Source organism: Numenius arquata, chromosome 4 (assembly GCF_964106895.1).
Source record: "Numenius arquata chromosome 4, bNumArq3.hap1.1, whole genome shotgun sequence".
Lineage (NCBI taxonomy): Eukaryota > Metazoa > Chordata > Aves > Charadriiformes > Scolopacidae > Numenius > Numenius arquata.
Window position 1 is genome coordinate 60,130,002 of NC_133579.1, and position 12,872 is coordinate 60,142,873.

The 12,872-nt window shown below is 42.5% G+C and overlaps 2 protein-coding genes across 3 annotated transcripts in view; one reads left to right on the forward strand and one right to left on the reverse strand.

Moving 5' to 3' along the window:
* The window catches only part of LYRM4 (LYR motif containing 4), a 90,718-nt gene extending 85,405 nt beyond the window's left edge, over window positions 1–5,313 (reverse strand). Inside the window, exon 1 of the mRNA XM_074146311.1 lies at window positions 5,130–5,313. Within this exon, the coding sequence (XP_074002412.1) occupies window positions 5,130–5,215 (86 nt within the window). The 5' untranslated portion in view covers window positions 5,216–5,313. The remainder of the gene's footprint in view (window positions 1–5,129) is intronic.
* Window positions 5,314–5,330: 17 nt separating this feature from the next.
* FARS2 (phenylalanyl-tRNA synthetase 2, mitochondrial) overlaps window positions 5,331–12,872 on the forward strand; it is a 254,374-nt gene continuing 246,832 nt past the window's right edge. The window contains exons 1-2 of one of the 2 annotated variants that reach the window (XM_074146312.1): window positions 5,331–5,403; window positions 11,831–11,916. The gene's annotated coding sequence lies outside the window, so the exon portion shown is untranslated. Of the gene's footprint in view, window positions 5,404–11,236; window positions 11,310–11,830; window positions 11,917–12,872 lie in introns of those variants that run through there. The other variant, XM_074146313.1, reaches the window with a different exon arrangement.

Sequence of the window (12,872 nt, forward strand, 5' to 3'; positions counted from 1 at the left end):
TTATTTTCGTGTTTAATCACAAGTCAGGGTCAATCTTTACATAACAGCAGCTGGCATCCAACATAGTTCCTTTTTTCATTTTCCTATTTGCAAAAAGCAGACTAAATATTGCATATACAGCAATGATCAACAGCTTAATATTTTCTTAAACACAGATCAGCTTATATATACACATCACCTCTACACATACAGAATACCTGGCCATCTATGCCAAAAGAAATGACACTATGAACTTTTTTTTTCAGACCCACCTGGACTTATGAGAGTAGCAACTCATCACCATGAAGAAAAAATAAGTAAGCATTTTATTTTAGTGATTATCATTGCTTTTTTACTCTGATTTCATGCATGCAGAAGGCCTCAAACTGTAGAAATGTAAGTTCTAATGTTAAAACTTTGTCTCAACAAAATTTTACATTAAATTCAAATATTAAGCTGAGTGCAAAAACACAGGAACCACAACCTTTTTTTTCTGAAGGACAGCTTTAATGCCAAAAGACTAAATATACCTTAAGAACATGCTCTGCCCTGTATAGTGGAACCCCTGAATTTTTACTTCCTGAACTTTCTTTCAAAGCAAAAAAGCAGCATTTATTATAAGCACCTTGAGATTTTTAAAATTAAGATCTTCTATATGTTGATAAAAATCTTTCAGAGAAAGACTAAACAAAATCTGTATGAAGTTTAACAAAGACAAGTGCAAAGTCCTGCACCTGGAAGGACATAAACAAAGAGCCCAGCAGAGGCTAGATCTGTGTGTCTGGGGAGCAGCCTTGCCAAAAGAGACCTGGGGTGTCCTGGTGGACAACAAGCTGAACATGAGTCAGCAGTGTGCCACTGCAGAATGAAGGCAAATCAGATCCTGGGCTGCATCCACAGGGCAGACGTGATCATCCTACTCTACTCAGTGCCTGCCAGGCTGCACCTGGAGTACCGTGACCAGTTCTGGTCCCCGCAATTCAAGAGGGATGCAGGCAGACTGGAGAGGTCCAAAGGAGGGCCACAAAGATGGTCAAAGGGCTGAAGAACCTGTCCTATGAGGAAAGACTGAAGGAGTTAGGTCTCTTCTACCTGGAGAAGAGGAGGCTCAATGGGGATCTCATTACAGCCTTCCAGTACTTAAAGGGCAGCTGCAAAGAGGAGGGAGGCACTTTCTTCACAAGGAGACACATGGAGAGGACAAAGGGCAATGAGTACAAGTTGCACTGGGAGAGGCTTCATCTGGGCATGTGAAAGAACTTTTTTACATTGAGAACAATCAATCACTGGAACGACCTCCCCAGGGACATGGTAGAGTCCCGATCACTGGAGGTTTTCAAGATGCAACTGGACACAGAGCTAGATGAGATTATGTATGCTCTCTTTCACATGAAAGGTTGGACCAGATGATCTTTGGAGGTCCGTTCCAACCCGGGCTGTTCTATGGTTCTACATATCTCTAAAATCAGATTAATAACTATGTCGTTCAAAGCAGAAAAAGCAATTGGCACTGAAAAAAACCCGTATAACTTAACTTTGCTCAGTTTTGTCCTCAGGTTCGCAGAGATTTGCAAAAATCAGATTTACTAGTTTTATAATCACAGAATCATAGAATCATGCATTCAATTAACTTGTTTCCAATGCAAAACCTGTTTTGAAAAATTTCCTTCCCTGATTCTTCTATATTCTGGGTAGTTTTATTAATTAATCAAATAATAGTGCACATTCTAACAGAAAAATCAAATTCCATTAAAATGTGATTTACATAGACAAGAAAAATATATCTATAAATAAAAATAGAACATCCACCAGTTAACACAGAAGATAATGGATAACAAATAAATATACAATAAATCAAGAAATACCTTAGAAGAAACAAAGAAATTATTTGCAGAAAAATTCCAGCAGAGACACTTAAGCTTCTGATATTGCTCATAACGACAAGAAATTAAAGAATTCAAAAGGAGATCAGTCAGAAGCATGTCATATGATATTTCCTTGGACTTATTAGCCAGTGTCAGTATCTTTTTAGGCTAAGGACCTGAATACCATAGTAACGTTGGTATAATCTCTGGAGCTACCCAAGCCAACCTCCCACTTGAAGTAGGCCTACCCGCAACAAGGTCAGGTCAGCCATGGTGCTGTTCAGTTAAACCTGTCATGAAAACCTTCAAAAATGGAGATGTCAAAATCTCTCAGGGCGACCTGCTCCAGTCCTGTGCCAGCCTTCTAGAGAAAACCCTCTTCAACTAGATTCCTGTGCATTTTGACCACCGAGCTTCAGTTATGTTAAACAAACAAGAAACTTTAAAGTTCAGATTATCCTCATTTGCAACCAGATGTGTTTTAACAGCTTTCACAAGTTCTGTTTTCTGTACTGAAAAAGAGACACAACATAAAGCCATTATTTAAATAACAAATGAAATTCTATTTAGAAATTATCCCTTAAATCAATAAATAGTTGAGACTGTAATCTGACACGCCATAAACCATCAGAGGATCTACTTTTTGTCAACCAAGCAGAAGAAAACAGTGTGCTTATTAAGAACCACCTTTTTGACTCAAAACCTAACATCTTCCCTGTTCGCATATTGATTTTCCTCCCGTACAAATCACTCTCCCTTCCTCAGACTGTCTGCATGGGCAACAGTGCAGAAGGGCAGACATGGAATTACTTACAGTCTACTAAATTCTCTCTCCCTGCTGTTAAAACCTGGCCTACACATCTGGGCCTCCAAACACTCCATAACATTTACTGCAGAAGTCTGGAGATGCTCCTTTGTGTTGTTATTCTGAAGGCTGTCAGTGGTGACCTCAGTTACTTTAAGATATGAATGTTATTCTTCTCAGTTAAGGTACTAAAAGTTCGTTAGGATGCTAAAAGAAAATTTGGTACTACCAGATGACATATAGAATATATTTACTAGGAAAGCCACAAAAAAATATTGACTTTTCCATCACAATCTGTACATATTTAAGAGAAAAAGCACAGCAAGCAAATAAGAAGACAATAACCAGATGATCCTACTCCAGACGCACACTTACAAATACGCTCTGTTTGCAATAATAAAATATTCTGAAATTCTCCCACTGAAATCATGAATCAATAAGATTAATCTTTAATACTTTCTACTTTGCTACAAGTTTAGTGACTTTAAAGTCACTAGGTTTACTGCAGGGTATTACCATATCACATTACAGCAGCCCTGAGGACACGGCAGGACTGCTTATCTTGGCACAGAAGAAACTAGTGGGATGTCCATTTTAGCTACGGGTGCAGCACAAACACCAATGCAGAAATGTTGTTATGGTCCCAGAAGATCTCTACGTACAATATCTGCTAATTGTTTCTTGCTAAAAACTGCTATTGCTTTTAGTGCTCACAATGTGTATAAACCGCAAGATTTTATACAGCTGTTGATTTTATAGTATCTAAGGACAAGCTCATCGGAAACCGAGATCTTTCCTTTAAGGAAAGGGAAAACCGACACCATGATATAGTGTCAAAAAATTAGATAACCAAGGTAAACATACATATGTTATAATTTCTGTACTTTAAATTTGCTAGTATAAAAACACTAAAAGAAAAAGAATGAAAAGTTTTGCATTGTGCTAAGCAGAAAACTCATTGGTGCAGCTATTGTTGTGTGACAGCCTTGCCTTTGAGCTGTATGCCAAAATTTCCATACAGACAAGACACCCCTCCCCCCCCCCAGGTACCTACTTCATTTTGGGGGGACCTGGGGAGGGTGGCTGGGTTCCGGGTATGGTTTATAGAGAAGAGATGACAACGATTTCCCAAGTCCCCTGTGCTCCATCAGCAAGGGGCTGGGCAGAGGAGGGTCCGCATATGGTCTGTGAGGCTGGTGCCGCCAATTATTGGTACAACCACTGTCAGGTGGCGCTGGCCTGCTTCCTCCCACTGCTGTGGGCTCAGCCTCCTCACTGATCACCTCACAGCACAAACCCATTGCTGCAAACATTCCATGGCCCAGAAAGGAGCTACGCTCAACTGTTCACCATCCACACATCTCATGGGCCTCAAGCCACCACTGTTACATACAATCGTCTCTTTGTTAGTCAGAATAACTCAGGACAGCAAAGAGCAGGGGGAAGCCTTGACAGCAGGGGAACTAAAGAAGGAGGAGGGGAACATGGTGCACACACATGCTGCTGTGTGGAGTTACCAATGAAGGTTTATTAGCGCCAGCTCAGTTTCAGCCCCACAGCCTTTCTTCTCAGGGCACTCCCTCACACTTGAGCTTTGGGGAATATTTATGCCTTGAAGAGTGCAGAGCTCACCATAGTTATGCAAGTTCAAAGGCTTCTGTTCCCAATTCTTGCCAGGCTGGAAATGATTCACGGCAAAGGTAGCTCACATGCCTCTGCCTGCGGTCCAACTGAGCGGTAAATTGAATAAACTGCCAGTGGGAAATACAATTTTGCCAGTGCTGGTGGGGGGCACCCCCTGTGAACACAGCAGATATCTAACAGAGACCAGGCCTATGCCTGTAGCAAGCAGGCATAGCCTTTGCCAAAAAACGGTGCATGTCTTTCACCAACAGTCAGAGGAGGCAGCCGGCCACCTTGTGCAGCGGAATGAGTGAACCCTGCTCCCTCTCCGCACATAGCACATGGCACCGGGGTTCGGCAGGGGGGAAGCCAGCCTCCTCCAGCACAACCACGGCTGCAACCCTGGCCCGGGCCCTCCCCTGACAGGAGAAGGGCAGCATCCGGACGAGACCCGAGCTGTTTCAGGCTGGGACAACCTCTGTACTGTCCCTTTCTCCTACCACAGGGAGGGCCCATTAGCTGGTGCTTCTGAGGCACCCCGGGGTCAGGCACAGGGACGGACCCTCCCCAGCGCACCGAGTCGGCCCCAGCCCCGGCAGGCCGCCGGGCCCAGCCCCCGGCCACACTCTTCCTACCCCAGGGCACGGCTCGGCCTGGGGGGCCGCCCGCTCCCCCGCGGGCTCCCCGGAGGTTACAGCTCCCCTGCGCCCGCCAGAAACGAGCTCCTACGCGGCCCAGCCCTGAATGACATCGGCTTCTCCCCTTCATCCCCGTTACCCCCACGCTTTCGCGGGGAGAGCGGGGCCGGAGCCACTGCCCGTCCCCGGAGCCCGTCCCCGCCCGGGCCGGCAGCGCACCTGTAGTTGTAGCCGCCGAAGCGCTGGCTCTCTCGCAGCAGGGCCCGGTACAGCCGCAGCACCTGGGCCCGGCTGGACGCTGCCATGTTGCCGGTACCAGGCGGGGTCCTCCCCGCAGCGAGGCCCCTTTCCCCGCCCGCAGCGCCCAAGGCCGTGCCGGCCCCCGGAGCCGCCTCCTGCCACCCGCGCCGGCCTCTCTGCGCGCCTCCGCGGCGGGCAGGCAGGGGCGGGGGCAGCCGCGGCGGCGGCAGGAGCGGGAAGGCACGGCCGGGAGGTGAGTGGCGAATCGGTGAGGCGGCGGCCGCGGCTCGGCTCGACCCGACGGGGGCCCAGCGCAAGGTTGCGGCCTGAGGGCTCTTCGCCGGCTAAGGCAGACCCGAAGGGCGGCGGACGCCTTTCCGTGCGGAGGGTTCAGGGCGGGAGCAAGGCCCGCCGGGTCGGCCCTGGCCGGCGCTGCGGGAACGGTGGCTCCGCCGTGGCGTTCCTGCTTCAAGCCTCAGCTTCCCCTGAGGCGCTACCGCCGCTTCTCCGCCAGGGCTCCGGTCGGCCTCGCTCGATGTGGCCGAAGCGCTGGCAGAGCCAGAGGGGGGGGTGGGGTGGGGAAGGAGGGAAGAAGGCCCAAGCCGTAGAGAAAGGGAAGCCAGGGTTCAGATAAACCGGTGGGTGACGGTAGAGTGTTGTTTGGTGGGTGTGTTGCACGGGGAGGTGGAGGCTGTCAAGGTGGGGTTGGTGCAGGGCCTGGAAAGGAGCAACAGGTGATGTGTGTTTGGTGATGGCGTTGCAGTCCCTTTCTAAGTTTGCAGTGAGTGTTCACCTGTGCTGCCTGGGGTGCTGTGGCGGTGTGTGAGTTGTTCCTCTCTCAGTATGCTCTTTTAAGTTGAATTCTGTTATTTAAGCTGACTTGACCTGTGTAGTTATACTCCAGGTGCTGGTTAATTTAAGCAGTGGCAGTCTCTGAAGGAGGTTAGCAAGGATTTCTTTGCCTCTGTGCTTTTATTTTCAATGGGAAACCTCATTTACTATTTTTTTTACTTTTTCCGCAGCCCTGAGAAATGACTGTGTGTTTCTCTGTGCCCTCCCCTAAGGTTCCCCATTTGTGCAGGTTTTCGGAAAGGGAATAACTGTTGAGCTCTGGGTGAATTTAATACATAGGCCCGCTTGTGTTGAAACTGATCTTTAAGAGGGCAGTCCCCAAGTAGGAGTTGGTGTATGCGTTGCCTCTCTGTTGTACAGCCCACACGCTAGCAGGTTACCTGAACCATTTAAAAAGCAGGTTCTATCTCTTTATTTGCTAAATCTTGGATTTTACTCTTCTCTGCTGTGGCTTTTTTTCTACTTAAGCATCTCTTTTATTGTTTATACCAGTGGCCTCCTGATGTGTTTGTTGCTGGAAACGAAACTTACTTAGTATCCTTTTCTGCTGAAAGTTTTGCTGCTCCAGAGTAAACACGACTTTGTAACTTACAGCTATGATGCCTCAGCTGTATTTAATACTGATTTTTAAATATTATCAATAATACAATGTATTTATAATAATTACATGATTGTTACATGTATGTTCTGTATATAGTAGATGTTTATATACATTCTACGTCTGGCAAAAGTGCTTCAATTGCTGCTGCTAATTGACCTCATTTTATTGTATGTGCACTTTGGGTATTATTATTTGTGTCAGTTTTACACATAGAACTAAAATAGTTCTGTGCTTCTCTGTGTAAATAATATAGACATGCATATAGTTATCTCAAATTCATCTTTGCAAGTATGTTATATTTTGGCAGCCCTTTTAGGCTTCCAGAAACTGAGATTTTGCATACATAGCAAATTTCTTGGTTATTCTCTTTATCAAAACTAAAACTAGAAATGTTAGAGGAAATGTTGCATTTTCATAGAAAAATGTAAGTAACTGAGACACTGGGATAAGCATCATGCTTTTGAGGCCTTCCCTTGTAAGTTACAAAACAATGTATTTTGGGCTAGCTTTTGGCATTCAGGAAACCCAAACAGGAAAATATAAAGCAAGCATACTCTTTAGTTGCCTGTGGGACCAACCAAATTCTTCTTGTAGCCCAGGCTGAATTGTTGACCCAGATTTCCATGCCAGAAGTAGAGTCCATCTGAGGTGCTCCCTCATCTTTGTAGCTGTTGGTGGCTAGGGTGCTTAATATGTGTTAAAGCAGAACTCTTGCTTTCTGTCAGCAGATTTATCATCTCTGAAAGCAATAGTGGCAACCCAGCCCTTTGTTTCAATTATGGGCTTCAGACAGTTTAAGAGATAAAAGTTGGTCACATACAGAGCAAAACCTAACTTTGAGAGTTTAGTGAAGTTATGTAAAATCATTCCATAGATGAGTGTGGCGATTAATCCATCTAATTTTATAACAGCCTGCTGATATTACGAGAAATAAAGTTTTGATGCTACAGTCTTCAGCTCTAAAATATGAGAGAGTAATTGGGGAGAAAGCAAAACGTTAACTAAATTTTGTTTACAAGAACTTTATTGATTTAATACTTGTAAAGTAATTATAAATGATAGCCTCAAGTGCTAATCTGCTAAAACTGCCTGATAGTTTTTGTGATTATTTTTTAAAATTTTTTTTTAGATAACCATATTTTTCTCTTAAAGAATAATGGAAAACTCATATGTTTAGAATAAGCAATAAGCACATGCCATGTACTATCAAATACAAAATAAACATACCGAAGAAAAAAAATCTTTCCTCCTGTGTCCCTTTCCTGGCTTAACCTTTATTATACGCAAGGAGAGAAGAACAATTTTTAGCAGAAACTCCTTGTCTTTGTATAGTTGGATTGGTGCTGTTGACTGAAAAAATTAATTTTCTTAAGTATTTTATTACTGTGTTTTCTTGGAAGCAATGGATCTCAGAAGACCTGCTGTTCTCCAGTAAGTGGGCATTGCCTTTGCTGTGACTGGGGTACCTGTGTTTCTGGTAGCCTTCTGTATACATGCATCACTGCAAGCCTGCAGAGAATTTGAAGGACAGAAGCAGCCCAAATGACCACTGTTGTGTTCTGTGACAACGGAGTCTATGTACAGGGAAGCTGTAATGATCACTTCATTAACTGCCTCCTCCTTCCCTAAGGGGAATCCACACCTGAATTTAATCTAGACATCAAGCCAGAACCAATCAAGCCATGGACGGATGATTTTTTTTTAACCCCCCATCTTCTCTGGTTTAAAACTGAGTGCTGTTTTCTTGTTAAGTTTTATGGGGATGAGGCTAGAGATATGTGTCACTGCAATCAAGGAAAACATATAATCGTTGTTGAAGGAGGTTGGTTGAAGTTCATTTGTACAGAAGTCTTTGTATTTGGCATTTGGTTTGAGGAAGGAAGGTGGCCTGTGCAGTTCTGCACCTTTTGGGATAAATAAGCAGTTTGATATAATAGTATCAGTATTTGGAATAGTCGCTCATATTTTAAATATGTTGCTGCTCAAAAAAAAAAAGGGGGGGGGGGGCGGGGGCAGAATTTGGATTAAATGCCTGTAGAGGCTGTGGACTGGTGTGAAAGCAAACAGCTGTTACATTCTCTGGCACATATTGGATATTTTGTCATAGGCTGCCAAATTGTTCCTTGTGGTACGCTATTGCAGCTTTATGACATGGCACTCAACACTTTAAGAGAGCGTGTGCTTTCCTGTTACGCTGTTGTTCGTGTTCATTATTTTTCTTTGGGGGTCAGAATGATAATTGATTGTTGTGACATTATCATATCTTTTAATTATTGTTTTTCAGTTTGTGAAAACATGCTAACTTTTCCCTGCTGTGGTGGTGTGGTTTTTCTCTCTTACCCCCTGCTGTTAGTTCTTGATGGACAGTGTCGTGCGCAGTGAGATCCTATCCAGTACAAAGTAGGACCTTTAAAATTAGGACTATAAATCACGAGAATTTTGGGATTTCAGTCACAAATGTAACAAACTATAATTTAACTATTCCCTATAGTGAAAGATTTCCACAGTGTCAAAAGGAGGCCTTGAATAACTCTGCTTTTTAAAAAAATGTGTATTTATTTGGTTGCCCTATAGAAGAACGCATTTGTAATCAGGAGGAGAAACAACTTCTTTCAAATTTAGCTGTGCTCCTAAATTATTTGTGCATTTGGGAAAATTCTACTTAAAGGTTCAGAGGGAAGAAAAAAATGGGACAAAACTCTTCTGTCAGTCACTTTTTGTGAGTTACCCTATCTCTTTCCAAACTGAATTGCAGAATGTTGTGTATTGTTTAAAGTAAGACTATAAGAATAGTAATAATAGGGAAAAAAACTCCAAACCAGTAGCGGGTTTTCTGTTGTAATACTTGGTCATGTAAGGGTATGCCTGTTTTACCACTGGTCCTAAGCCTTTGCTGGTTCATGATCTTTCATGCTGCAGGCATTGAACCGAAAGAAACACTGAATTTTGTTTTCCTTGTTGGCCTCAGTTTTATTCTTCTAATTTCCTGTGGCCACATGTGACCCCAGAGGATTTCACAGGCATCATGTTTCCTGCTAATTATGTATCGTGTTAAGTAGCCGAACAGTTCAGCAATCATGGGATGGGATGACATCTGGATCAATGACATGCAATGTTGATATATACCGTACTGATTTTGAAGGATGTTGATAGTTGATGTATATTGGTAAAGTACTTTGAAATACCTAAAATAAAAATGCTATAAAAGTCCAGAATTAAAAGGATAATTTTGTGTTACAGCAATAGGCAAGAGAATAAGTAATAGGGGATTAAAATTATGAATAGTGCTGAAATAGTTCAGTGTGTAATAGTTGCATCAAGTGCAAATGACGCTTCTAACCTTAATGCTGATGAAATCCAAGGTATTTTTTGAGACGAGAACCCAACAAGAAATGAATGTATTTTTGCTCTATGGTTGGTTGTTATGCTGAAATCTTACTGAGAAACCTAATCTTGAGAAGCGGGAAGGAAAGGATTTATTAAGTGTTCTCATCCGTGACCTCGTCAATTCAGAAGTGCTTTCTTTGCTGCACTTTCCAGTGTTTTATCTAATTTAGTCTTAAATAACTTCCCTTTCCGTGGGAAAAATATTCTACTTTATATTGTATCTTGCTGTTAAATTTTTTCTGATGCTTAGCCTAAGCCACCCTCTTTCCTAAGTTCGTCCCACTCTTCCATTTATTCCCCTTAGAGTCATGCTGTGTAATTCCTCTCCCTCCTCCGTGATTTACGCTATCATCATATTTCTCCATTGCTGTCATCCAGCTAGGCTAACTGATTTAGTTATTTTTGATTTTTTTGTGGATGTTGAAATTTTTAGCTTGGGAAGCAAACTTAGTAGGAAAACAAGGACTAATACTGTATTTAAGAGCAGCTGAGAATCTCTTTCTAGCCACCCCTGTCTCTCTTTTGCTGACTTGTGGTTTCTGGTTTGCCAGGTTAGTAACAAATGGTTCTGCCAAACTTTTCTGTTAAAGATCATGATTGCATCTAAGGTGTCTTGCTAGAGCAGAGTTCTTTCTTCTCTTGAATTTATTTTTGTCATATATGAATGTGTATGTGAATATGTATAAAAGCATGTGCACAGTCACATGGTGATGGTAAAGGGGAAGGTCAGGCTGTTCATCCTGGATTCTCTGTGCTGCAGCATTGGGGATTCATGCACAGCTAGCACAGGGCTTCAGGGTTTTTTGTAGTTAACCAGTCCCACGTCCCAGGTATGGGAAATCAAAGACAACCTGCTGCCTGGGTGCATCTTGGTTCTTCTCCTGCTTCCTGGATTGTGGGTGTGGGCCCTCATGTCAGATGATACTAGGGGCTAGCTCCACTCAAGTCACGGGCTATTGCTTAAGTCCTTCTTGGAAAATTCACTTCACTAAGCATTTTCTTATAAATATTCCTTGTGTGATTACTTCCTGGAAGCAATTCCCAGAGCAAAGCATCAGTGGGGTAGAAGCATCCCGTTGCTGTAAGGTAGAGTGGGACTCATGTAAGAAAACGTGTTATCCAAATTTTTAAAAAAAAAGAAAAAAGTGGAAGGTGCTTGTATAATATGTTGAAAATGTGTTACTGGGTAAGGTGTGACCTCTGAGAATGAGACCTGTGGAAGACACTACTATTTTTATTTTTTTTTAGGGAAAGAAAGGTTAAGCAAAACTGTGATTTACAATGGATGTGTAAAGCAACAAAGATTAAGTGGATTGTAGGTAGGTTATCTGTTTAGTTTTCTGATGGTGTGATGAGGGGAGGGGAGATACGACTTTCCACTTGTAGTGCGTTTTCATTTTATAAGATACAATGCATTCATATGACATTTTGTTCTGATAGCTTGGACTTCTGGTCTAGAAGAAATACAACAGTTTAAATATGAAGCTGAAGCAAAGGAATCTAAAGAGAATATTTCTGGAGTGGAAAAGAAACTATGGGGCAACGTTTTAATTAAAAAGAGGAAAGCAATATACCCGTACCACTGAATTGTAGTAATGGTAGTGTTTAAGATAACATAATTTTGCATGATCTGTGACACTTTTGGTCTTTCATCTTTTGTCACTATCGGCTTTATGTCCCCAGAGCTCTGGCTCATGCTTCTGATGCATTTATATGATAAGATGAATTGTCAGTATTTCCTACATGCCTTCACACTTATAGACAGAACTTTCTTTTAATTTTATTTCTGTTTCTTTTTTTTTTTTTATCTGAGGTGACTGTGCCAAAATTTGTCTTTCAGTCAGTCCCTGAAGAGAAGAAGCAAAGCATTGACTAAAGCTAACGTGTAAAGAAGCAAGGCTGAGGAAAGATTATCTCTGGTTGTGGGTAAGTAATTACAAATAAATTTAGCTTTCTGAATCTGTCTTTGACACCATAATAGCCAGCCTTTTTAGGGAATAACAAGTTTTCAGTCCTTCTCTATGTTAGTAATAATAAAAAAATCTTTCTTCATCAGCTGTTAAAGACAGGTATGCTAAGTATCTAGCTTTGCTTTCCTTCTAGAATCCATGCATTTCCTCACTCAAATAAAGACCAAAACAACCCCCAAGAGACTTAAGATATCAAGAAAGGTAGATAGTAGTAACAGGTAGATAGGTAGAAGATGATAATCTTCTGAAGGACAAATTCTACCATCTTTATATTGGAGTATGTCTGTAGCTTTGAATATAATCGCTTTTAAATCTGTCCAGCTACATAAGCAGTAAGTTGCTGTTCAGTGTGAGAACAGGTGGCAGAATTAGGTTCTTCTTACTTCACAAGCCACTTATAATTGAACTGATGCAACGTAGAATCCAGCATAGGATGCTCTGGTGAATGGGGAGTGAGCTCAGTGAGCTTTTGGGAGGGGCAACAGTTATGGCCTTGGAAATGCTGCCATCCCAAATCCAGTCTGTTGTTATGTTCCTGTCCTGATAGAAGAACAGGCTAAAAAGAATGTGTCTGTGTCTCTTCATGAAGTTTTGTGTCTTAGCTGAAACTGGGGTTGAGGCTGGATTTAGGTGGGGATGCAGACCTATGAAATGGAACTGCCAGCTTTCCTGTAGGGATGGGTTTAACATTCTGCAGAAAGGCAGGAAAGAGGAATGGGGGAAGAAATAGCTTGAAGTACCATTCTGGCAAGATTTATAAGAGTTCATCTGTCTGTAGTCCTGAATTAAGTATTGCTGTGGTCTAGAAATTCTGTGATTAGCTTTTTCAGAGATGCTTCATAGCTTAGATCAGTTTTGCCCAAGATGCGGTTGGGTTTTTTGTGGGTGTTTTTGTTGTTGTTGTGGTGGGTT